Source organism: Parasteatoda tepidariorum, chromosome 1 (genome assembly GCF_043381705.1).
Source record: "Parasteatoda tepidariorum isolate YZ-2023 chromosome 1, CAS_Ptep_4.0, whole genome shotgun sequence".
Lineage (NCBI taxonomy): Eukaryota > Metazoa > Arthropoda > Arachnida > Araneae > Theridiidae > Parasteatoda > Parasteatoda tepidariorum.
The window spans coordinates 86,470,840-86,497,240 of NC_092204.1; the positions used below are offsets into that span (position 1 = coordinate 86,470,840).

The 26,401-nt window shown below is 27.7% G+C and overlaps 1 protein-coding gene across 8 annotated transcripts in view; it reads right to left on the bottom strand.

The window, feature by feature from the left end:
• Positions 1-26,401, bottom strand: part of LOC107436332 (LIM domain-binding protein 2) — a 106,667-nt gene that overhangs the window by 26,206 nt on the left and 54,060 nt on the right. For all 8 annotated transcript variants that reach the window (XM_071183326.1, XM_071183311.1, XM_071183322.1 and 5 more), the window contains one exon: positions 8,140-8,482. In XM_071183326.1, coding sequence (XP_071039427.1) covers positions 8,140-8,240 — 101 coding nt within the window. In that variant the 5' untranslated portion in view covers positions 8,241-8,482. The remainder of the gene's footprint in view (positions 1-8,139; positions 8,483-26,401) is intronic.

The following is a 26,401-nucleotide window of genomic DNA, read 5'->3' on the forward strand; positions in this document are numbered from 1 at the left end:
TTAAAAAAATTGGGGGGGGGGGGCGTTGAAGTACATTTGACTTGCAAAATGGGCAGTGAGTCAAAAAAAAAAAATTTTTCCCCCACCTATGAGTTAAGACGATGTCATTTTGTTACTAACATATAAAACTAATCGGTTAAAAGTCATGGGACATGACAATTTCAAAATAAGCATTTTTACAAAAAATTACCCAATTCGTATTTTTTTAGTGAACTATTCAACCGATTATTTCTATATTTTGCGCTTTAACATATAAAATACATAGTTAACGTGATTTAGTCGGTTTGTGGAGTGTTAAAAAAAAAAAAAAATTGTAAGTAAAACTTAAATTGTGATTCAATTTTTTCCCCTCACTCTATACGCACAGCCTCATCTGGGAGGATAAAGAAAGAATATTTTAAAGAATACTATAAAAAAAGAATATTTTTTCATTTAGTATACTCTTTTAACTTCTTAGGAAATTTTAAAATAAAGTGTTACAGTCAATTGTGTTTTCATTTATATTGCATTAAAATAAAACAAATAACAATTTGCAACTAATGAACATTGCTTTTTAAACATGAAGGGGGGGGGGAAATGTTGCTTAAGGATAAGAAGGGGTATAAACACATAATGCCCTTCTTACAGTGCATATATGCCCTCTCATCGAAGTAAATAGCTTTTAAAAGAAATACATAAAAATTACATGACCTTTTTTTTCTGAAAAAAAAAAAAAGCTTAATTTCTTAAAAATTAACCAAATATAAGCTTTAAGTTAATGGGTGACTGGAAGAAGATAAAATTCTTTAATAATATAGAAAATTTTTTATTCTTAATCATTTTTACTATTTGTCGCCTAAACTTGAAAATATATATATATTTACAAGAATATTTAAAATATTTTAGAAAGTTTAGCAGTTTTTCGATTTTTAATTAAACTGTAGTAAAGTTTAAAAAAACATTACGAAAAACTAGCTCTTCTTGCAGGTTTAACTGGAAGAAATGTGTTAAGTTTTAAAGATTCACTAAAAAGCTCTACTTTTGGGTAATTGAAAAGAATATTATCTATAGTCTTTCTTTTTTACTATAATTTTTAAAAAAAAGCTGAAAAATTGTTTATAAAAGATGTTTCCAAGTTGTTATACAGACTTGCCAGAACTGGATGATATATCCATGTATCAAGAAATATATATTAATCATGATATACCGTAGATCGTCAAAATCATGCCCTACGATAACTATCGATTAAGATAATTTCTATAACGATAATTTTAGAATACGATATAATCGCAAGTGTAAAAAAATACTATTGGGTAAAAAAAAAAAAAAAAAATATTGGCTTATGTAAAAATGGTGTCGATCAAAAAATTAGCGCAATATATCGTAAAATATCAATAGTTAATGACGATATATTACGACATTGAAATTTCAATATCGTTCAGCACTAGTTCTGACCAGACATCAACAACTAAATTGGCTTGGCTACCCAAGGATCTATTATGAAATTAGCAATATTTTTTATTGCGTAAAATACAACAAAAGTTAGGTCATTCCCTACCCCAAAAGACTTTTTGGCGTCTAAGCTGGAAATAAATATCAAAATCCATTTTTAAAATTATAAAATATTACACGTGATATAGCACTTTAAAATAGAGGGAGGGGGAATCAAGAGATGTAATAACATTATCCCGTACTATTAAATTACTTTATATTGAAACGTTTCTACATTGTTTTTATTAATTTTACTTTTTTTTCTATTATCTTCTTCATTGTAGTCTGTATGCGAGTGCCCGAATGAATTTAAAGACTGATTTGAGACGTCTTTCTATTTGTTGGCCACCTGTCTTGTCAGAACTGGTCAAAAGTATTGAAAGTCTTGCGAAATTTTGTTTTTAATGCAAATTTTTCTTCTTTTTGTTTTCTACTTACAACTGTAAGCCTCATGCTATACTTTGTGGTGCATGAGGAGTTAAGTCGTTTAAATAAAAAAAATTAAAAAAATAATACAATCTTTAATTTTAAGCTGTTGAAACCTAAATTCAAAACTCATAAAATTCTGCTTTCATATTCTTTTAAGTAATATGGCAAAATCGTCTTAAAGTGTTTTGCACCCTAAATACGTTTTGTGAAACAATTTGGCATCCATTATGTCTTGTTACAATAAAAAACATTAGTATAAAATCAGAAAACGATTCCGAAAACTTTTCCTTACACTAAAAATCGTTTTCAACTTGTAAAAAATTTAATTGTTTAAAATTAATCGTTTTCAGTTGTAAAAAATTTAAAAATTTATTTAAACAGATTTCTAACAGAAACATGGAATAAAGTATTTCCTAATCCTACTTTAACATTGGCTACTAACTATTTAACTACTTTAAGCGAACAATTTCTGTCTTTATTAAAAAATAAGAAAACGATATTGGAAACTTTTTTTCTCTCCATACAATCGTCAGCTCATAACTTTTTTCAAGTTAAGAGAAACTTAATAGAAAGTTAATAGGGATCTAATAACTTTTTTCAAGTAATGAGATCCCTATTAACTTTTTTTAAAACTTTTTTCGGGAAAGCACAATTTAAATAGTAACTGTTCTACGACAATAGTACGTAAGTTGTGTGTAATTTTAAACTTATTTTATCATATTTCTTAAAGGTAATGGAATGTTTTCTTTCACGATTTAAACATTAATACATACGGAAAATAATCTTAAGGTTTCGAAAACTTTTTAACATTCAGACAAAAAGGTATTTATTATTATGTTCACGAAATTATGTTATTTTTTAAATTATTTTATTATTCTTCAGATTAAAGGTGCAATGTTCGGCAAAGTAAAAGGAATAATAACCCCACAAATTCACGTTTAACGAATGACAGAAAACTCAATTTTAGCGCAAAATCGAAACTCCGCAACTAAAGAAGAGCACATCAGGGAGGAACAGGGAGAGCAAAGTGAAAGTCAACTTGCGACTCTCCCAAAATCAATTCCTGTCATTCTATTTCTAGGGGCGAAAGAGATCAAGCTGACATCATCATGGACGAAGAAAGAAGCTAATGGAATACCACTAACCCTGACAAGGAATGAGATCGTCCGGAGAGTTTATCGAGCTGTTTCTATTCAGCGTGCTCCCATCCCTATTTAGTTTCTTCAATATGGACTCAACCTGAATTCCAAGATCGCAAAACATAGAAGGTGGGAGTTAGTGGAGGGGAGAACAAAAGATGTTAGACCGGTGTTTTTACTGTTTTTTTCTTCTTCTATTTTTTTTTATTCTACTTTTGTTACTATTTTGAGCGTAAATTTGAAAAAAAATTCAGTGCTGTCTGGAAATAATGATGGATAATAATTATACGGGAATTTTTTTCCCCCTTAGTTCAAAAGTTATTTTTTAGATTCTCGAGAAATGTCTATTTATTTCCACAGTTATTCTTTTTAATAGAAGAAAATGTTTTGTGAAATATATAAAAACGAAACTGTTATTTTAAGATTGACATAAAAATATTATTTTAATCTTACTAGTTTCGATTTAACTTTGATTAAAAAAAAAAAAAAAAAAACTCTGTGCTAATATGAGAGAAACGTATACACCAAGAACAAATAAGAAATGCATAATTATAATTAATAATAAATGAATAACTATTCGCATTAAAATATATAAGGAATCAACAATAAAATTTAATAAATGTAAGGAATAAACAGTTCATATGAGAGAGAATTCTAAATATATATCGGGAATTTAATCTTATTAACTATTCTATATAAAATTTATTTATTTTATTTAATGAAGTAAAATTATTGGTTAAATTACATTTTTAATTTGTTTGAATATATTACTGAATTTAATGAATACTGAACACCTGCACGTGATGCTGTATAGGGGTTTGTAAATGTAGTAAAATAAATACAATAAAACATCGGATATCTTAAAACGAGTTACATTAAATAGCTCAAATCTAGAAAATATTTAACATTAAAAAATAAAACTTTCAAAATTATTAGAAAATCTAACCTTAATTTAAATTCATGCAATGTATGTATTTTTTTAATAAAAAAAAAGAAAGAAATGCATATTAGAAAAGTAAAGTTCATTCGTATGACATTCCTTTTAACCTAAAGATCAAAAAAAAAATTTTTTTTCCAGTTAATTAAATATAAGTTCAAATAAAAGAAAGAAAAATATAACTAGAATTATGCTAACAAAGCGACTGTTTATTGGATAACGAATAATTGCAAGTGATAAAGTAAATTATTATTCAGTTGCATACGTTAACCTTAAAATATATCATTTTTACCTCTTCGGAAAATGACAGTTATTTCATCAAATGAAAAGACGAACGAGATGGGTTTAGTAAAAATCAATATGACGTATCGATTTTTAAGGATTGCATTTACGTAAGTAATACGTAGCAGCTGAGGAATGGAATAAAACTATGCTATCTAGTAGTTAATTTATAATTATTAATATATAACATAAATTCATGATTAATAAAATATTTTTTTCCACAATGTTTTGTTTATATCTTTATACATTGACAGAATTGATTTTATTGACAACAAAAACCATTTTTATTAAACCCCCATAATTTTTATATATCCCCATTATTAGGGTGAAAAAAATGAATTTTATTAAAAACTAAAAACATATTTTTTTTCTTTTCTACCATTAGTATGAATTTTTTCAAACGATCGATACATGAGAACATTTAATAAATAATTTAACTTAGTTTAGTTCATTAAAAATTAGTAAGTAGACGGAACAACTAACTAACACCACATTGGAACTAATACCTAATGGTTTCACTTGTCAATTTACACTTGCTTAAATTTTCACTTGTTGTAGCACTAAAATAGTTTTCGCCGAAACTTAAATCACCGCATAGTGGGAAGACGATGGAATTTAAAATTTTAAAATCATCTGAAGTTATTAAAGNTGGTAGCAATACTCAGGTTATTCCAATTAACTTTTTGAATTATAATGATAATTATAAATGAGTTTGACCACCACTACATATAAATGATTATAATAAATATATGAAAGCATAATAATCCTTGCGCAAGCGAATTTCAACAGGATCAAAATATAAATATATTTTTGAGTCAGATTGTTTTTCGTTTATTGTTTTACAACCACTCTGAAAATCCTTTCTCGAAAAGAGTGAAAGTTGGCAGGTATGTAATGGTTTCACTTGTCAATTTACACTTGCTTAAATTTTCACTTGTTGTAGCACTAAAATAGTTTACGCCGAAACTTAAGTCACCGCATAGTGGGAAGAGGATGGAATTTAAAATTTTAAAATCATCTGAAGTTATCAAAGTTCTTTATTAATTAAATATTTACTAAAGTTTACTTATTTGTATTTTATTGGAACCACTATAACTTTTCTCTTCTTACACCCTCTCTCGCTTCCCCCCCCCAACAAAAAAAAACAAATATTCTTATTTACACTTATTTGTAAATTTGTTTTCTTCAAAATCAATGAAAATACATAGAAGTTTTTTGATTTATATAAATTACTTTTTAATAAAACTTAATACATCGAATTGCTTTAAGCAATTTAAAATTTATTTTTATCTAAAATATAATTATTTTACTCTTTATCAGCCACTATTCCGAGAAACATGAATAAAATATCACAAGTATGGTTTAAAAATATGAAACGTAAGGTTACATCGATAATTAATTTGGCAATTGACTATATGTTTTACTCTAGCACAATTACTTTTAAATAGGCTTCAATTTGTTAGTACTAGTATTGGAGCAGATTATAAAAATTTTCGTAAATAAAAAAAATTAAGATATTGATGCTAAAATTAGTATTTATATGTTTTACTACAATAAAGTTACTACATTAATCACTTTCCGCTTTCCTAAAAAACTGTGGGAAAATATATTCTGCGTTAAAATTGTACAAATAATTTCAAGACTGCCAGAGAGTCATTGTAGTGTCAGCTGAAATAGAACCAGGATAAAAATTTTATTAATTATTCGGAAAATAAAATATTAATATGAAAAAGTTACAATATTTTTATTCACTACTACTTTTCGGTTAGTTAATAAGCAACTCAAAATTAGACTTATAGCTGATTTAATTTCTGAAGTATTTAAATTCTCATTTAACAAAATGTTTTGTAGATGGCGCCACATTAGTATAGAGTTTCTGGTTTAATAGAGAAATTCCTTTGTTCTATGTCGTTTCAGTTAAAACTTCTATTTGTAGGGAATGGTGCTGCCATCTGTTGAGTTTTAATAGCAACTAAACTTCAGTCACTTACAATATCCTTCCCCATTATTTCAGATAAAATAAAAATCAAAACTTCTAAAAAATGAACAAATTAAAACATATGTAAATACGATTAATTTCAACATTAATAATGATGACAGCAAAAAATTTAAATAGAAGTGTTTTTTCCTCTTTCTATATTAACAAGAACCGGGCACTGTTTTTTTTTTGTACTGTACTTTACATTACATTTAGTTTTTCTGTGCAAAAACGATAAAATTTAGAAAACTTATAATTACAGTGTTAATGAAGTAAGCTTGATAAACAGAATAATTTTTCTTATAAAAAATTGTACTTTAACATTCAGAATGCTATTTTAAAGTATTAAACATTCAATTATAATAATCACTAAGGTGAGTAGAAAAATTTACAGGGAGTACGATGGAATAAAAATTTTTTATACTCTATTAAAATATTGTAATTAGTTCGAGCTTGTAAAAAATACAACGCCGGTCGCTGTGTAGCTCGTAAAAATGTAACTTCTTGGAATTAAGAATTTTTTTTCCCTCAAGCTTTTTAATTTTACACAATTTTGCGTTGCATTTTGTTTTGCTGGGTCAAAACTAAAAATTTGAAATTGCTATAGGGTGTAGATAAATGTACAGGAATCTACGAAGGAAAAAAAATTTAAAATTTAATTATTAAATCGAAAGTTATTTACTGTTAAATATATAGTAAAAAAAAGCATGCAGGTCTTATTTTTATTTATAACTTAACGCCTTAATGCGAGTTTAGCTCAAAGTTGTATTTTGTTCAAAAGACGTTTCACTTCTAAGCGATTTTTCTTTGTTGCATTAAATAATTACTCGTTATTCTTCGTACTCGAGACCCTTATTTTATAAGCACACCCTTGAGTTCGCATTTAAACATTAAAGGTAACAAAAAAAGGATGAGATGCTGCCCGATATAAATTTTTAACATTTATATTGAAACATTTAGAAAGGTAAAAAAAATAAAATAATTCAAAAAAGAGATTAAGAAAAAACATTTTCCTATTTGAACTGTCACTATAATTTATAGTTACATAACTGTTAAAAATTCCGTTCATGACTGAAATTACTTCTCATCAATTACTTTTTATTAAGTCAAACATTCTGTATTCCTGAGTTTAATGTTTTTTTCTTTCATGAACAGTTAAACATTTAATTCCATACAAAATATGTTTGAATTTTTAATTTTTACACCATTTTAAAGACTATAATTTTTCATACGTTCAAAATATAAAATTTGAACAAAAATGGTCTAATAGTTCCAAAGAAATCGAATTTTAAAGAAGTTTATTTCAAATTCGATTTCGCAGGAACTATTAGACCGATTTCGTTCAAATTTTGTGTTAAGGCATAAAAAATTACACTCTGTGAAATGAAGGAAAAATTTATATACCTAACAATTGAAAAATATTTTTGAGTATAATTTAAAAAAATAATAAAAAATTATAAAAAGTTATTGTTTGTATTGTTTTATAATTCTGTACAAATATTTTTCGATTCACTTAAAAAATTCTCGAGTTATGTCGGCAAAACACACAAAAGTAAAATTACATAAGGAGCCAAAACTTTCAAACGCTCTCCTGACCAAACTATTGGAGACATATATCCCAGATAGTGGCTCTAATTTAAAGGTCAGAAGCACTTTCAATTTATCATATTTTTAGATCATTATTTATTTGTAAATTATTTGGAATCAAAAAGTCCAATAAAATCAGCTTAGCTGATTTTATTTCAGCTTGACTAAGTAACATTTGACAAAAAATAGAAATCACATAGCAGACTGCAATTTGATTTTCTATTTTTGAAATGTGAATGTAAGTGCACTTAAAAGAAGACAATTTCATTAAAATTTTGAAGGGGGGGGGGAATCAAGAAATGTAAGGAGCCCCTTACCCGTGCTCGAGAGGCCTGCCATCTGGCATGGTGTGGGGCGGCATGGGATGAGGTGGTGGTGGTGGCCCCTGCGGGTGATGAGGTGGCATTTGTGCGGGCATGGGGCCGTGATGATGGTGGTGGATGGGGGGCCCTCCCTTCCAGCCGGGCGGCTCCTCCAGGGCGGGAGGTGGCTCTCGGGGGCCCGCCCCTCCTCCGCCGGGGAATGCGGTCCAGGTTCGGTTCACGGCTGCCGGGGCACGGGCCCTCCCCGGGAGGGTTCCCCTCCTTCTGGCGATGAGGGGTCTTCAGCCAGGCACTGTAAGACGCATCACTTGCAGGCGAAAACCTACACTGCTTCACCCTGCAAGAAAAAGAAGAAAAAAAATTGAATTTCAAATTCATTAAAGAGATACATAGGCAATTTAATTATAACTACAGAGATTTTTATTTGGTACACAAAATTACATTTATTTAGATATAAATTAAAAATATATATATTTTCGTCATTATATAATATTAAAAAAAATTTAAAAAATCCATCCAGCATAAGTAGCAATGCGACGTTCAGTAGAAGTGTAGAAGATTATCGAAAGATCACGCAAAAGAGAAAACAAAAATATTGAATGAACTAAAAGCATTATGAAAATTAGGTCGATATCCAGATTGTATTTTAAGTTTCGTCCCCCTCAAAACTTTTTTTTTATTTACATTCACAAGGAGTATTCTTTTATGTTTTTAAGAAGATTCANGCCCCTCCTCCGCCGGGGAATGCGGTCCAGGTTCGGTTCACGGCTGCCGGGGCACGGGCCCTCCCCGGGAGGGTTCCCCTCCTTCTGGCGATGAGGGGTCTTCAGCCAGGCACTGTAAGACGCATCACTTGCAGGCGAAAACCTACACTGCTTCACCCTGCAAGAAAAAGAAGAAAAAAAATTGAATTTCAAATTCATTAAAGAGATACATAGGCAATTTAATTATAACTACAGAGATTTTTATTTGGTACACAAAATTACATTTATTTAGATATAAATTAAAAATATATATATTTTCGTCATTATATAATATTAAAAAAAATTTAAAAAATGCATCCAGCATATCTAGCAATGCGACGTTTAGTAGAAGTGTAAAAGATTCTGTAGAAGTGTAGATCACGCAAAAGAGAAAACAAAAATATTGAATGAACTAAAAGCATTATGAAAATTAGGTCGATATCCAGATTGTATTTTAAGTTTCGTCCCCTTCAAAACTTTTTTTTTATTTACATTCACAAGAAGTATTCTTTTATGTTTTTAAGAAGATTTATTTATTTTTAAAATTGTTTGCAAACTTGAAGAATGACATTTTTACGTCCGTTTTCACGAAAAAACGAATCTGAACAGTATGCTACTAAGAAATTCATCAGTACATATTTCTTCTGAAGAGAATATTTCGTTTTCTAAACATTTTTAACACCTGGAATTATTTTAAAAACAGTTTTAATCTCATCTCCGTGATAGGAAACAGATAATTTATGAAAATAATATAGATCTTTCTTAGTATTAATTTTAAATAATACCTAGATCTTATCAAAAATGAATATGGCAATTCTCAAAATTAAAAAATCGTTAGCGCCGCTCTTTGTTTTGGATGTTCAACTTGACGTTACAATTTGTTTTGCTACGCTAAAAAGATAAAAACTATTTGAAATTTTGATGGCATGAAGAAAAAATGTACATAGAGTACGATGGAGTAAAAAAAATTTAACATTCGATATTTAATTCAAGAACTGTTAACTGTTAAACTTAGAGGAAAAAACACCACGCGGATAGTTCTACAGGCTGCAAAAAAAAACAAAAAAACAACTATAGTGAAAGGGCCATGTTTATTTATTAACTTCGGGAGTTTTTATGTTTTTTTTTTTCTTTACGTTAGAGTTTATATCAACACAATGTTACATCAAATCTATAAGATTTAGAAACTTGAAATTAAGAATGTGTGTTGAAAAATGGACAATATATTCAATGGAATTAAAAAATAACTTACATTAAACTTAGAGGGGGAAAAAAACATGTTGGCTGATTTACTGTCCGCTGAAATGCAACTAGCGTGTTGAATGTTGAAGATGTAGTTATTCCAGACTTTTTGAGAAAGAACTGTTTTTGTGAATTTAACAATAAAATGTTTTTTGATTGTGGTACTTGAATTCAGTATCTTTATCGCCTACTTTCGCACTCTTAATATTTTGTAAATAAATGTGATGATGCAGATTGTTGTGATTATGACACATTAAATGATTCAATAGTGATCGGAAATTTTAAAATTAGTGATCGGATTCAATGGTGATTGGGTGATAACAACTTCAAAACACGTGTTTTTATTAAGATTGGGGTCAATAGTGATCCGAAATTTTAAAATAAGTAGATTCAATGGTGATTTGGTGATAACCTTAAAATACGTATTTTTATTAGGATTGGGGGGAATAACAAATATCAGTGGTTTATGTAAACTTTTTGTCAATAGTTTGTCATAATGATGCCAGTAACTCTGATTTTCAAAAAAAAGTTTTGAACTTTTATTTGTAGTTTAAGCAGTAAAATAGTTTATGAAAGATCCATTTTAGCAATTAAAAAAAAAGAACAAAAAAATTATCAAAATTTTTCCTACCAAAAATTGTACTTGTTTGCCATCAATGTTTTTTTTCCTTATCAAAAACATATCTGTTTGATATTTTCAACAATGAACGAGGAATATATTAATTATGGAGTGAAAAAAATAAAACACAATTTCTTTCCTAATTGGATATTATTAATTTGAGCGTAAGCATTACTGCTTAATTCGCTGAATATATGAAGGCAAGAGCAAAGAAGGTAGGATAAAAGACTATGCAGCTATAAGGGGAACTATTTTGAGAAAAATTTTAGAGATAAGATTGATTCACTTTCTTATTTATTTATTTTTTGTTAAAGTTATTATTCTCAAAATTTGAATTTAAAAAAAAATAAAATAAATCATAGTTATGAAAATTTTTTATAAGTCCGAAAAGCATTTATTTTAGACAGGTTGTGCTGATGTCACAGGTGGTGACATAAGCGTGTCACGATTAGGACTAAGGTTGACAGGGGAGGGGAGTGCAAATAAAATATCTTGTGCATAGCTTAGCAAAAAGAAATAGTTTTCCAAGCATAAGTCTTGCATCCCTTACCTTATTCTAATTTTTATAGATAATTTTAGAGCAAACTTAATATTCGTAAAATGTTATTATCATCTAAAATATATTGAAATATAAAATTTAAAAAAAATACTATTTGGTAAATATTATTTTGATATATGGTATGACTAATGGTAAATATTATTTTGCACAATTAGTTTATAAATTGTGCAAAATTTAAGAAAAAAATTAACGCATTAATATTACTGAAAATATGAAATAATTTATTGTCAGTATATTGAATTATTTATTGTAAAGGTTTCTATTTCACCATTAGGATTTTTGTTAATGAGTCACCAAATGGTCGCAAAATCAATGTGTATTATTTTTGTTACTTGTAATTAGCTTAAAAAGTAAGAAATACATTTAAAAAAAATTATTTAGTAGTTTTTTAATTTTTTTTTTCTCCAAAAAAAATAAGTGTGATAAAAAAATAAGTGTGATATGATAGATCAGGGGTAAATGGAGGTTCCGTTTTCTCAGGTACGAGACAAAAAGTTTTAGAGAAAACTTTTCTACTTTTCAGAACTGCATTAATGGTGCTGCCATCTGTTGCTGATATATTTCAATAGAGTTAAAAGTCAACAATGATAATGAAATATTTGCTTTGGAAGAGCTTATTTTAAATTGTAATATATATTAGATTTAAAAGAGTTCTGGTTGAAAAAATTAAATGCCATAAAAAAAGTTTACGATTTTATTTTAAGATTGTAAGTATGGAAAACATTTACTATACTTAATTTAAACAATATCAATTAATATGCTCACAAAAGCATATTTATCTTACGTTTGTAAGAGCAATTTAAGGGTAACGTGAAAATAAAGCATAAGATAGAAAGGTTAAAAAAATATTAAAAAAAATTAGCAGGATTTTATTTTTTTCTTTATTTGATTAACAAGTGATTTCGATAATAAATAAACTTAAAATTCTTTTATTCGGAATTTTGAAAAGGATCAATTTATTCCATATCGTTGATGTTCAAAAAAAATTATCATTACTTGATTTGGTTTAAAAATATTGAAATGATTACTTTTGTAAAGTTGTTTTTAATTGGATACGTCAATAATGCTTTATCTTTATTGTCAAAATTTCTTTATCTTTATGGTAAATTTTAATAACTTTAATCGCTGTAAGTATCAGAGACAATTTCTATGCTTATTTAAATGGTCAGAAAATATTTGGATCTGTTAACTTAAAATTTCGCAACATTTTTTTTTTTTAATCGCTAACAGGAACCCATCTATCACAAAATATTTTTTTAAGCAAACGGACTGTGAATCCGACACAATATTTTTTTTAAAAAAAAACTCTTTGAAAAACTTTTTTTTGTTTTTTTAAATACAAAAATAGGATTTTATTCTCACAAAATAAGATTTTTCACAATTTCTCAAAAACGGACCTCTTTCACAATCAGTTTAGAACAGACCATTTGTGATCTTTCAAAAAATCAGGAACTTTTTTTCACAAATTAATAAAATTATTAATAGAATTTTAACAATTGCATGGATGTAAGTAGCGTCAGCTTAGATAAATCGTGACATTTGTCGATTCAGAAGCCAATCGGGTTCGACACACAAGCGCGGCGTCGCTTACAGGTATCCAATTAAATTTGATTTAAATCACATGGTTTGGTATAATCACTTCACTTCACTTCTTCTCGAGTTGTAAGCACCCAAATTCACAAAGAGTCTAGGATAACACTTGATTTAATATTATCCATTACATTAAATATTATTATTATTTTAGTTCGCTATTTTTCGAGCATAGTTACTGTCCTTACTCTTTTTCTCAGAGTACTTTCTATATTGTTTAGGTAGAAAATTACAGAAAAGAAATTGTTTGAGGCTATATAGTGATAAGCGACACTTTTCCAAATCATGGTGACAAACTATTTGTCAGCATTGTTTCTAGATAGGTACTTAGCAAATTCCCACTAAATGACTGCGCTATACACGTAAAGATGTTTCATGCTTACTTGTGAATCATAGTATTCATCAAAAACGTTCTTAAAAATTACTCTTCGGAACAATATGAAAATGTGGTTTATCATTATATTACCCCTAGCCCTTTATATGAATATATTTCGGGTTCATAGTACTCCTCAGATTTTAATTAAGTGTTTATTTCATGACTATAAATTTTTGGTCAATTATCATAATCATAAATGTTGGAGAAAATAAATTTTCTTAACTTAAAAGAATATTTTTGAATAGGGGTCAAAACAACTTACTAATTTCTACCCAATTATCTTATTTAAATAAAGTAAATAGTTTATTTGAATAGTTAAAAACCGTATGATAACTTGTCTAATTGCGATTTTTAAGAATAAAAGGAAGTAAAATCGAATTTCAATATAGAAAGTTAAAATATAATTATTTTCTTCATTTGCTGGTACTAAATTAGAGATGTAACATACAAATATTTGGTATTTAGCCTATACTGCTGAACGCAGAATATTCATTTCAGTCGAATAATGGAAGAAGTGTCTGCCGAACGCAAAACTTAGTTCGTTTACATCTGTCTTTCTTTCCTCCCCTTCCTTCGATTAACAAAACAATAATGAAGATAAACAAATTTGTGAAGGGTCTGATTAAAAGATAAATTATTTTGTGAAGGGTCCGTTTTTAAGTTAAACGATTTTGTAAGGGGTCCGTTCCTATGAAAAGATGTTTTGTGAAGGGTCCGTTAACGGACCCTAATTTCTTCTAAAAAGACACTGGAGATTGATCGTTCTCTGGTTCAGGTCAAAATTGAGATTTGTGGATGAATGAATGTAAGAATGGGTCAGCTCTATAAACGGGTTGTGACGTGTGCGTGGCTGAAGTCGACCGTATTCTTGGCTATAGATGGCGCCACTGAAAGACAAGTAACGCCCCGATATGAAATTAATCGATTGCCGATAAAACGATTAAAAAAAATTTCCGTTTTTAAGAACTTTCAAAATTAAGTAGTATTTAATTGGTTAATACGTTAAAAAACTGTCTTTACATACTTTATTTATTACGACGAGGTTCCGTAGCAAGAAGATTGATCATTTAGGGTTCCATAGCCGAAAAAAAATTGGAACCAGCTGCTCGAATGGGAAAGAAAAATGTGTTTCTTTTTAAGAAACTTAATTTAAAAAATATTTATTTGATTTTTTTTTTAAAGTTTTGTTTCAGAATCTCCGGAACATTCACCTGCAAATCGAGTACTGTAAAATAAGGATAGGACAACAAATTCCTTGCTAACAACTTGCAACGATGCTTTCTCGTAAACGCGGAGTTATCTTTCCTTAGTAATGCACATAATTTTAATTCAGAGATAATTTATCTCTAAAACTGATACTTTGCAAAACTTATGTTTTGACAATGGTGTCAGTGATTTGTTTATTATTTTAAAACTGAAGTTCATTGAAACACCCCCCCCCACACACACACGCACAAAATCAGCAACTTTGTTTTCACATGTTCACAAAATAATAAGTAGAGTTTTCACAAAATCAGGCCCGACTTTTACGAAATTATGAGAACATATTTTACAATTTCAAAAAACAGACCTTTCACAAAATGCTTGGAAAAACAATTCCGAATCGAAATTATCAAGCTACAAAAAATAAATCAATGAAACGGAAGATTTATTGAGAAAATAATCGACGCATATCTTGAATTTGGCCCTTCTTCGTATTACATATCATTACTCATGGCGATTTCATCTCATTAGTTAGGAATACTTTAATATTAGTTGACTAGATATTAAAATACAGTTGATCGAACTTAATATCATAATTGATGAAAGTAATATCCCGTTTATAGGAATTAAATTAAATCAAACTATTCTATATAAAAGCAATAAATTTTTTCTGTTCATTATTTTGCTATTCTTTAAAATATATGGTATAATACAGAGACTTATAAAGTAAATATATATTCATATATTCAAATACTTAAAATTAAAAACAGTAAAAATTATTACTTAAAAACATTCCATTATCAGAAAAAAATTTAGATAAATTGAAATGAATAAAAACAATGGAAAACTTTTTTTTAATAAAATTACATAATACAAAAGTCTATTTTAACATAAACTCTAATAAAAAACTCCAATGTTCATAGAATTAAATTTTAAAATAAAATTAAATATTCTAGTGACTAAAATGATTGCAAGTTAAATACTTTAATTTAAAGAAAGTTTATAGGTTTTTTTTAAAATTCTAATAAAAACAAAACCCTCAAAGAGCAAAATAAGATTCAACATTTAGTAGGGAATATAATTCATTTTTAAATAAATTGTAGGGTAATAGGGTTTTACAAATCCTAAATAGTTTTTTTTTTTTAAAAAAAATGAACACTTAAGTTTTAAAAAAAATTCAAACAGAATCGAATTCTGCGCGCTATAATAGTGTTTTAAAATACAAGAATATTCAAAATCACATAGAAAAATGTAGTCATAACTGTCGAAAAAGCCTTCGAAAAACCTCTTAAATTTTTGTTAATATTGGCATAACCGGGGCAAAACACGGCAAAAAGATTTTATTTTAATGCGCGATTCGAAATTTAAGTGTCGTAATAGTGTATTAAAAATAATCAGGATTTTTTTAATCATGAGGAAAAGCGAGGTAGTAACTGCCGAAAAAACGATCAAAAATCCTTTGTATTTACGATGAAATCAGCACAAATAAAGCTGGCCAAAAAGAGATGTATTTATATGCGGGATTTGAAATTCAAGAGTCGTAATAGTGTATAAAAAATATTGGGGCTTTCTAAACATCGTAGAAATGCGTAGCAATAATTGTCAAAATAACAATTGAAAAATTCCGTGGAAACTACGTGGAAATGCGTTGCAATAACTACGGAAAAAACGATTGAAATGTAATTGGATTTAAGAGGAAATCGGCACATATGAAAAACGTCCGAAATGGAAACTAAAATTCGAAATTTACGTATACTAATATTATTTAAGATGAAATCAGCACACATAAAAAGTTCAAGAAATGTAAACTAAAATTCGAAATTTACGTATAGTAATAGGATTTAAGATGAAATCGGCACATATGAAAAGTCCAAGAAATGGAAACTAAAATTCGAAATTTACGTATAGTAATAACGTCCTTTTAAAAATTTTGAGATTTTTTATAGGTATGTATAACAATCAAAAAACTATATTAAGATTGGGAGCGACAAAAACTTAAATGGGTTATTTCAAACTCCCGTTCTTTTTAAATTTGAACGATTATTTATTTATTATTTTNTTTTTTTTTTTTTTTTTTTTTTTTTTTTTTTTTTTTTTTTTTTTTTTTTGTAATTCAGATGCTGCAGCAGGTTATACACTTCTACAAGATGCACTTCATTCATAATAATAAAGTCTCTTAAAATAGCTGGAGTAAAGCTGAAATCAAAGTATTTCCGCAGAGCAAAAAGGTTCCATCATTTCGAGACCAAAGCCATGATGGCCCCAATGTAATCAGTATTGCTTTATTGCCGCACCTGCTGCCTTTACTTCCCAGGGGAGTTGGAACCCATTAAATTGAAGCTGAGTGAGCCTTGAAGCAGCCAACTGGGAATATAGCCTATGTCCTTAACAGTACCTTAACCACTCTGTCTTTGCTGCTCNGGGGGGGGGGGGGGGTCTTAGCCTCGATAATTTAGTAGCAATTCTTATTTTTAATGAAATCATTGCGGTAATTATATTCACTTAATTTAAAAACGTGCCACAAATTTGCAAAAAATATTCTTTCTTTCCCCTTTTTTTCTTTTCTCCCATTGTAAATTTTTGACATCAAAAAGTTAAATTGAAGCAGTTAACATAAATAAATAATATACAATATAAATTAAAGTTGTTGTAAGGTACCCCACCTTTATGTTTCTTTTTTTCTGAAAGATCCTATATTTTACGATATTAAAAAATTAGTTGTTATTAAAAAATTATAAACTCACAAATAAATAAGGGTACAGAATAAATTATTAGATCAATGGGAAATAGTGTCAATAATTGTTTCCGAAAGTTCAGTAAAAAACGGAACCGCAAATATTCATCAATCATAGTTAGGGCATTAATTTTTAATTTTTGTTATTAAAAAAAAAAAAAAAAAAAAAAAAAAAAAAAAAAAATCAATTACTTAAATACATACAACAACAGAATAAACATTTGGATTAAATAGGTTTTATTTTCGAACCTTTATATTACTGTGCTGAAATGTCCCGAACGGTGGTTTATTTGATTTAATGGCTGGCAGACAGATTTTAAATTATTACTAAAAATCAATGCATAAAAACTTGAACAGTAACAGGAACAACATTACTTAGGAGTGGGCAAAAAATAAATCATGATAGTAAAATAATTAATAAGAGATCTTAAAACTCCCTTTACTTAATCTATAAATTTAAAAAGTTAGTAGTTTTTTAATTGATAAATGTTTAGATAACACCAAGTGCGTCAAATAGCACCTATCTTCTTTAGATGAAAGTACCCAACACAACTTAATCAATAAAGACTAATGAATGGTCAATATATTTTCCTTCAAAACTATAGTGTGAAAAAAATTTCACACAACACAAGCAATGAGCAAGAAAGAAAAAGAAATATTAGAAGAAGAAAATAAAACTGCATCCTTTCTAATGAATTGAATTGTTTTAATAATTAGAATTGTAAGAAAAATTAACTCAATTAAGCAAGCAGTATTTTTTTTTCATTCAACATTTTCTTTCGAACGCAACTAAAAAGAAAAAAAGGAAAAAATTTGATTGGATAATTAGATAACTTCGTATTTGGATTTGTTAATTAATTAAAGCTGGCCCTTATTTGTTCATATTATAATCACTTGTTTACAAAATTAATTGGAGCACTTCCTTTATTTTCTTTAAACTATTGAAATATATATAAGTTTCTGAAATTATAGGATGGCCGTTTTTCTTTCACATAAAAAAAAGACATTAAAATTTTTTTTAAATGCATATATCAAAAGCATAAAAAAGAAATTTACATATAATTTTTTTTCGGTTGTATTATTTTTTTTTCATTTTATTTATTTATTTTACATTTTTAATAATCCATCTTTTAAATATTTCCATTAAAGAGTGCAAAGCACAAAAATTTTAAAATTTTGATTCATTCTTTTGAATAATAATTTAAGAAATTTTAAAATAAAGAACAATTTTAAAACTCACTTTTTCCAAACTGTTTAAAAAAAGGAGAAATAGTTACATTTTTGTATCACACATAAAACGTAAATCGCAGGGCGCCTCATCCATGATAGACGTGACAGGAAATTTCGGTGATGATGGATGTTTATTATGAAAGTAATGCACCCCACGTTTTTCATTTGACAGTTTACTTTCAGTCTTTTTTTCGGTCAAGTAAGAAAATGTAATTTTCAATTTCTTTAATTTTTTTGTGTTTTGTTAGTTTATCTACGTCGAAAATTAATCGACATTTCGTTTACTAAAATAAAATATAATAATAAAATAAAAAGTGAAAACCCTCGTTCATCAAGCAGACTAAAAAGAAGAAAATAATTCTATTTCTCTTCCCACCTTAAATGAAAAACGTGGGGAGCATCATAATAAACTATTTTCACCACTTACATGAGCCCCCACGTTTTTTCGAAAGTAATGCAACCTATACGTTTTTCGTTTGAGGTGTGACAAAAATAAAACTATTCTCACCTTTTTAATCTATATAATAAAAAAAAATTCTTAAATCCTTATTATAATGTTATTTTCATTTTCGGAACACAGTTAGAGAGAGGGTTATTTTATTTGGGAGAGTTAAGGCATAAAATTAGTCTTTTTATTGTGAATTTTTGAAAAATCGCATACATTTTCGAATACGATAAATATTTTGCGAAGGGTCCGTAAAAATACCAATAAAATGCTTAGTGTAGGAAGCGATTTAATGAAACAATCCTTTGTGAAGAATAGTAAACCGACCCAATCATCTCCAAAAATGAATCCTGTGAATCTTGAACTTTTAAGAGCACTGCAACGAAATGTGAATTACAATTCCTTATCTTAAGGTAAACTTAAAGTTAAATTCAAAATTAGATAAAAGAGAACAAGAGGATAAAGAAGACTTCCAAATTCTGTACAATTAATATTGCGTCAGTGCTTTCATTATTATGAGACTAAAATCTAACAAGTTATTTAAATTTATTGGGTTGAGTTTTTCGTTAATAGTAATATACCTATATCAACAAAAGGGTAGAAATCAATTATTTAGCAGAATATATAGCTAATGTGCTGATTAATTAAGCGGGTGATCTCATAAACCACCGAAAAAAAAATTCTTTTCTCAAACTACTAACACCTACACTAAGTACCTATACTAAGTACTAACACCTATACTAAGTACCTACACTGAGAAAAATAGTATGGCCAGAACTACCAAAATATGGTTAAACTTACCGTGTCTCTGGCTCTATGGAAACACCATAAGGCTCCTTATTTTTTACAGAAGCGATTTGGTAATGATTTTGGCTAAATTAACCATAAAATATATAGTGTTATGATGTCATAAAATTTTGTATATATTGCAAAATTGGGTAACTTTATTATGATTTCTTAGACCATGGTATAAAAACCATTTATTCACTTTAATTTACTTTTCAGTTTTGTATTCCTTACAAAATGTTTGGTAATAAGAACTGAAATCTTGGAAAACGGAATTTCCGGTAAACTGTTACCATATCAACGGAAAAATTACCAAAGGGATGGTTTATAAATACTATATATTTTTGTTTTATAACCAGAATTATATATATTTTTTTTAAACCAGAAATGTCATTTGCATACATTACGGTAATTTCACCAGAATTGTACCGTGCAGATAACCTGCACATTACCTAAGCACTCGTTAAAGTGACAATTAGATCTCAGCTGGAACAACAACGTTTCTGCTTGCTGTAATTAACATAATGTTATTTATTTATTTTTTCAACAATCAACACATTAGTTGAAAGAATCGATCACTTTAAAAGCTGTAATAACAAGAAACAAGCGGACTAAACTATATTATTACAATCAATGAAATTAACATAAATGTCATTTATTTATTTTTCGATATCTAAAGAATCAACTCCTAACAATCAACAAGTTGAGAGAATGAGAGATACAAGCATTTAAACTTTAACGATACGAAAGCAGTTAATGAGCACATTAACGGAGGAAAACTACACTTTAATGGAGCAAATCAGCAAATTAGTTAAATATTGTACATATTAACGGCTTTTGAGCTGTAACGGTAACACATTCTGTAGCAATAAACAAATTAAAAAAACATTGAAATGTTATGTAACGTATAGAGATTAATCTATAAAAAAATCTGTGTCACTAATTAGTTACTTATTTCTTCGTAAATTTTAAAACAATCTGTAAAAAAATTGAATTAGCAATAACCCCTCTTTATTTCATTCTTCAATTCGCACATATAAAAAAATCATTAAAAATAACTGTTAATAATTAAATTTAAACGCAAAAAATATTAAAAATTACCACAAGTAAAATAAATAAATTAAATAAAAAAAATTAAGGATTAGTATCTTTCAAATTACATTAACCAAAAAGAAACAAAGAAAACAAAACACAAAACAAAAAAACAAAAAAAAAAGGGGGAAGGAAAAAAAAAAGAAGAATTAATGGTCGTCATAGAATCTTTTCTCAAAATATAAAGATTGAACAAACAAAAGTTTCAAAGCACAAAATTTGATATTTTTTATTTAATAAGTAGAAAAAGAGCGAAAAACTTTTTACTTTTTTGATTAAAAAAAATTTTTTTTTGGAAAAATAGTTTTTTTTTTTAAATTAAATTACTAAATAAATGATTAATTAGGATAGGAATTTTTTTTACAAATTTTTTAACATGCTTATTTGTGTTTACCAATTGTAATTTTAAAATCAAGTTTGAATTTCTCTTTTTTTATTATTTTATTTGTAGCAAATCGTTTAGATTTACTAGAAATAAAACAATTAAAAAAAAAAGAAATTCAAACATTTTAATTAATTTTATAATTCACCTAGTTTATTTTTAAATAGTGTTAATCTAAACCTTCTTCTTTTAAGGAAGATATAAATCGCGTCTTGCAGTGCCGCAAGTAAGGATTGCATATAATTTTTAAATGTAATGTATTTTTAATTTTAATCTGTAAATTTTAAATGCGTTTCATTTCAATCGATACGTTCTCATATATATTTAGTTGCTGGTCTAAGTCTTATGCTAAGGGCAATTTTAGTTCCCAATCCTAAAAATGATACAAAAAATTCAATTACTTTGCCCAGGAAGAACGCTCTAAAATGGATTTTTATTATTGGTTTAAAATTAGGCATTGTAACAAATTAAACTACAGAAACTTTTTCTTTTTCATTATTTAAAACATAATAACTGCGATGTAAGCTAACTCGTAGCTCTATTCAATCAAAAAAAGAGTAAATTGCACGTACTATAAAATCATATTTTTTATTCGTTATATCAGATAAGCATGACGATCAATTTGAATGGCATGTGAAGACTACGTCACCGTATTAGTATTTCTGAAGCCACCTATTTATTTTATTTATAGTTGTGTCTTTGAAACGTGTTTCAATAATTTCAATAATTTAAGATCAACGGTATTTTAAATACTTAATATAAGTTATGTACTAAAATGCAAGATAAAGAAAATGTAGTTATATGTTTCGGGGGATCGTAAACAATGGCCATACAATTGTTAACGTCAAAGATGCTTTACAAAATTTGGTAATAAGTACTATACCAAATCTGGTATTTTTTAAATAAATGCTGAGCTAATATGCAACAAATATAGTAATATAGCTATTTTAATATAGATTTTCCAAGGTACCTGATATATGTATTATGGAGTTTACGGTTTCCTAACATGGACTGGTATACAATCACTTTTCATTGAGTTTCACATTAAAATCTATGCTTACTTTTAGTTTCCCTGAATTTCTTATTTTAACTGAAAAGAATATATTTTACTCGACGCATGTATAAGTATATTAATAAGCATTTTAGAGTTCTTTAATAAAATTTCTTTAAAGAAAACTTATTTTTTAAACACTCATTGGAGGTTTCTTTTTTATAAACATCCCTTTTCAAATGATCCCTTTTAATCACAATCCCTTTTTAAACAACCAAGAACTATTCCAGACTTCTTGTAAAAGGTCCGTCTTTTTGTGAAAATAATCTCATAATTTTGTGAATAGGAGAAAAAACGTTTTTCAGAAAGAAAAAAAACCCACGTCTTTGAAGAAATTTAAGTTTTAAAATTATGAGTTAAGACTCCGTTTTACAAAAGAAATTTTGTTTCAACTTGTGCTTCATCTCAGAGGCCTTTCCGCAATATATTTAAAGGAACTCTTAAATGAATTTTAAAAAAGTAAGATTAATTAAGTGAAAGAATTTTCACGAAATATAATACTATACTTGACATACACAAAAAAATTAAATCAAACCTCGTATTGTAAGCGGAATAGATTTAATTTTGTTTGAAATTTTTACGTGAACTATTTAGGACACAAATTGCAAAACGCATTGGCATTAAGCGCATAATTTCAGTTTAAAATTAAGCCCTTAAGCTACTCAGAAATGATTGAAATTTTTATAAATTTACGTTTGATTTGACTATTAAAAGAAAAGAGCGATATAAATTGTAGCCGAATGAAACAATTAAATTTAGCACTTAAAACAGCAAAATTTTAGCACAGAGTTCCCTTTGATACCTAAGCATTCAAAACTAGTTAGTCGGACAGTGGTCAGAATTTTGATTAATGATAAATTCTCTTTAGCAATAAATTTTTTAACAGTAGTCAGGAAACAATTGAAACTTGTATTAGGACCTTCTTAAAAGATAACGATAAGATGGGAATAATAACATTAAATTTTGAATTCTATTGATATTTATGTTACATTAGGGGTGCACAACCTTTTTGAGTGAAGGGCCACTTGCACAGCAGGTTGGCTAACGAAGGGCCGCACATGTATTTAGACATGTATTTAATGACAAATGTAATAATGTTTATTTAAACATTAGCGTTCCATTTTTTTATCAATAAACTTAGTAATATCAATAACTTAGTAGTGTTGTGTTCCATTATTAGAATTCATTCTAAAATAAAAAAACTTGCTATTTTTATCATATGAACAATAGATTTATCAAAATAAATAAACATTGAAGAAAAGAAATATTTTTTTTTTATCATATCATGCAATATGAAAACTCATTTTAGAATTAAATTCTAATAAATTAAAAAAAACTGCAATGCCCACAGAATGAAAGTAGGAAAAAGTTTAGTCGTAATTAAGTAATATAAATTCAAATTAAATATTTTAATTGAAGAAAATTTATAGGTTTTAAACAAAAGCCTAAAATAAAAACAAAACTGTGATAGTTCAAAATAAAATTCAATGCTTATTTTGTAATGTACTTTGTTATTTTATTTTATTAATTATTAGATTTTTTATATCGTAAACATTTTCCTTTTTTTTATCGAATAAGATCACTTAAGCAACAAAAAATTGAAATATAAACCACAAACAGTGAGCAGTTTAAAAATTCACGTTTTCCGCCATTTTATGAATTTCTCAAGTTGCAATAACATTGCATTTAAATTAGGGAGGGATTTAACGAGTATTTGGCCCTTCTGTGAAAAATTCAGTTGGTTGAATGATCAGTCAAATATTTTGCAGAATAATTTTTAGAAATGTATTTTTCTAAGTTTTTTTATTTTTGAATTTTTATAGATATTACTTTTTTTTAAAAAAAAATTATAATCAGACAAGTCAATTTTGTCATTTTTTCGATACTTTGAGAATTGAGAAGGATCCATTTTTTGCAGTTTTTATTATAACCCAGCATTTTAACAGAACGTCTCATACTATTAATTTATTATCACTCTTTCCCTGTACTGTAATATAAATAACCAGTAACATAGAAAAGTGTGATTTTCAGTATTAAAGTTTTATTTCAGGAACAAAGAAAAATGTGTTTTTTCAGTTTTTCTTTTTTTAAGCAATTTTATTATGACTCAGCATTTTTTTTAAAAATAAAGTTACAAATAAAATTTATTTTATAGCAATTTTTTTTCTTTTAAAATTATGGCAATGAGAAGAATTTAAATTGAGATTTTCGGCATAAGATTTTCACAAAAAAAATTAAGAACATTTTTTCTATCTTTTTATTTTCTTCAAATAAAAAAAAAAACTTTTTTTAGACGTTTTCATTATAACGCAGTAATTTTTAATAGCATTTCTGTTGACTTGATTCTTTTTTCTTGGCTTTTTCTGGTAATTGAAAAACTGAGATGTTCAGCTTTAAAAGAAAATTTCAAAAATTAAGATTGATTTTTATGTTCTCTGTTTCGCTTTTCGACATTTTCAAAAACGTTCTTGATTGGCCTTATTTTTTAGAGTTAATTTATGAATACGTTTTTCCAGGAAATATTATTCTGAGCATTGAAATTTTAGTTTCAGTGTTGCTATATTGCTAAAAGATTTTGCTATTTGGCCCCAAGTGTACGGCGTTCAATAGATTTTTTCTTTTTTTTTGCCGAATATTTGGTTTCTGATCAAATTACAATTCATTACCACATTCGACCAAATCATATTCGTTGCGGAAATAAAAACGAAGGAAAAATAACTAGGATTTACGATAAAACTGTACCGTAATGCCGTATCAAAAAGTGATTATTTAATTGCGTGATTAACAATCACGCGTCTTAATAACGTCATAGTTAAATAACGGGATCGTCAAAATCACGAGGAAAAGTGTAGAAATAATTAGGAAAAAATATATTTATGCTGAACTCAGCACGAATAAAGCGCGTCAAATGCATGATTTAAAATTTGCATGTCGTAACAGAATAATTGGAATTTTTTATAATACGTTTACAATAACGCATAGCAATAACTGCCAAGAAAAAATTTTGAAAAAAAAAAAAGAAAGAATTGCAAGAAAAAGATAAAAAATCACTTAGATTTAAGATGAAATCGTCACAAATAAAGTGCACAAAAAGTGATCATTTAAATTTGTGATCTGAAACTCGCGTCGCAAAATAAAAATTCGGAATTTTCAAAATCACGTAGAAAAGCGGAAATAACTGTTTTAAAAAAAATCATTTATATTTACGATAAATTCGGCTTCAAGAAAGCGCGTTAAACGTACATTTACTAAAGAATCTGTTAAAATTGATTGTGTCAAAACTTGATGACTTAAAAGTGCCATTAAAAATTGCCATTTTTAAAAATTTTTTTTATTGTGTTTAGAAGCTCTCGCGGGCCGCACTTCAGTAGTCGAAGGGCCGCATTTGGCCCGTTGGCCCGCGGGCCGCAGGTTGTGCACTCCTATGTTACATACACTATCAGGGGTCTGTCCAGACATTTTGTGAAAGGTCCGTTTTTCGTGAAATTGTGAAAAAATTACTCACATTCTTTCAACCAGGGTCCGTTTTTATGAATTTGTGCAAATAGGGTCCGTTTTGCAAAAAACTTTTTCAAAGAGTTTTTAAATTGTAAAGAGATACAAGATTATGCTCAACACTGTAAAACTATAATTTAAAAAAATTAAAATTTTCAAAAATAAACAGCAATTGCTGCTTCTAAATTAGTTAAATTAGCTGCTTCTAAATTGATATTTCGCCTATACTGCTGAACGCAGAATTTTCACAGGCGAAAATAGGAAGAAGCGTCTGCCGAAGACAAAACTTAATTCGTTTGCATCCATCTTTATTTTTTTCCTCTTGGGAAGGGTTTATTCGATTAACACAATAACGAACGAAGATAAACAAATTTGTGAAGGGTCCGATTAAAAGAAAAATTATTTTGTGAAAGGTCCGTTTTTAAGTTAAAATATTTTGTGAAGGGTCCGTTTTTAGGAAATGATATTTTGTGAAGGGTCCGTTAATGGACCTAAATTTCTTCTAAACAGACCCCTGACTATATATTCACTACTTATGCAACATACTTTACTATTGAAATAAACTAACTACTATTACTAAACTACTTTACTATTTAAATAAACATTTTACTATTTAAATTAACTTTTTTTACTGAATTTAGGACATTAGATTAACTTGAACAATAAATTTATGGAGAAAAAAAAACTATCAGCGTTGCGTACGTCATAA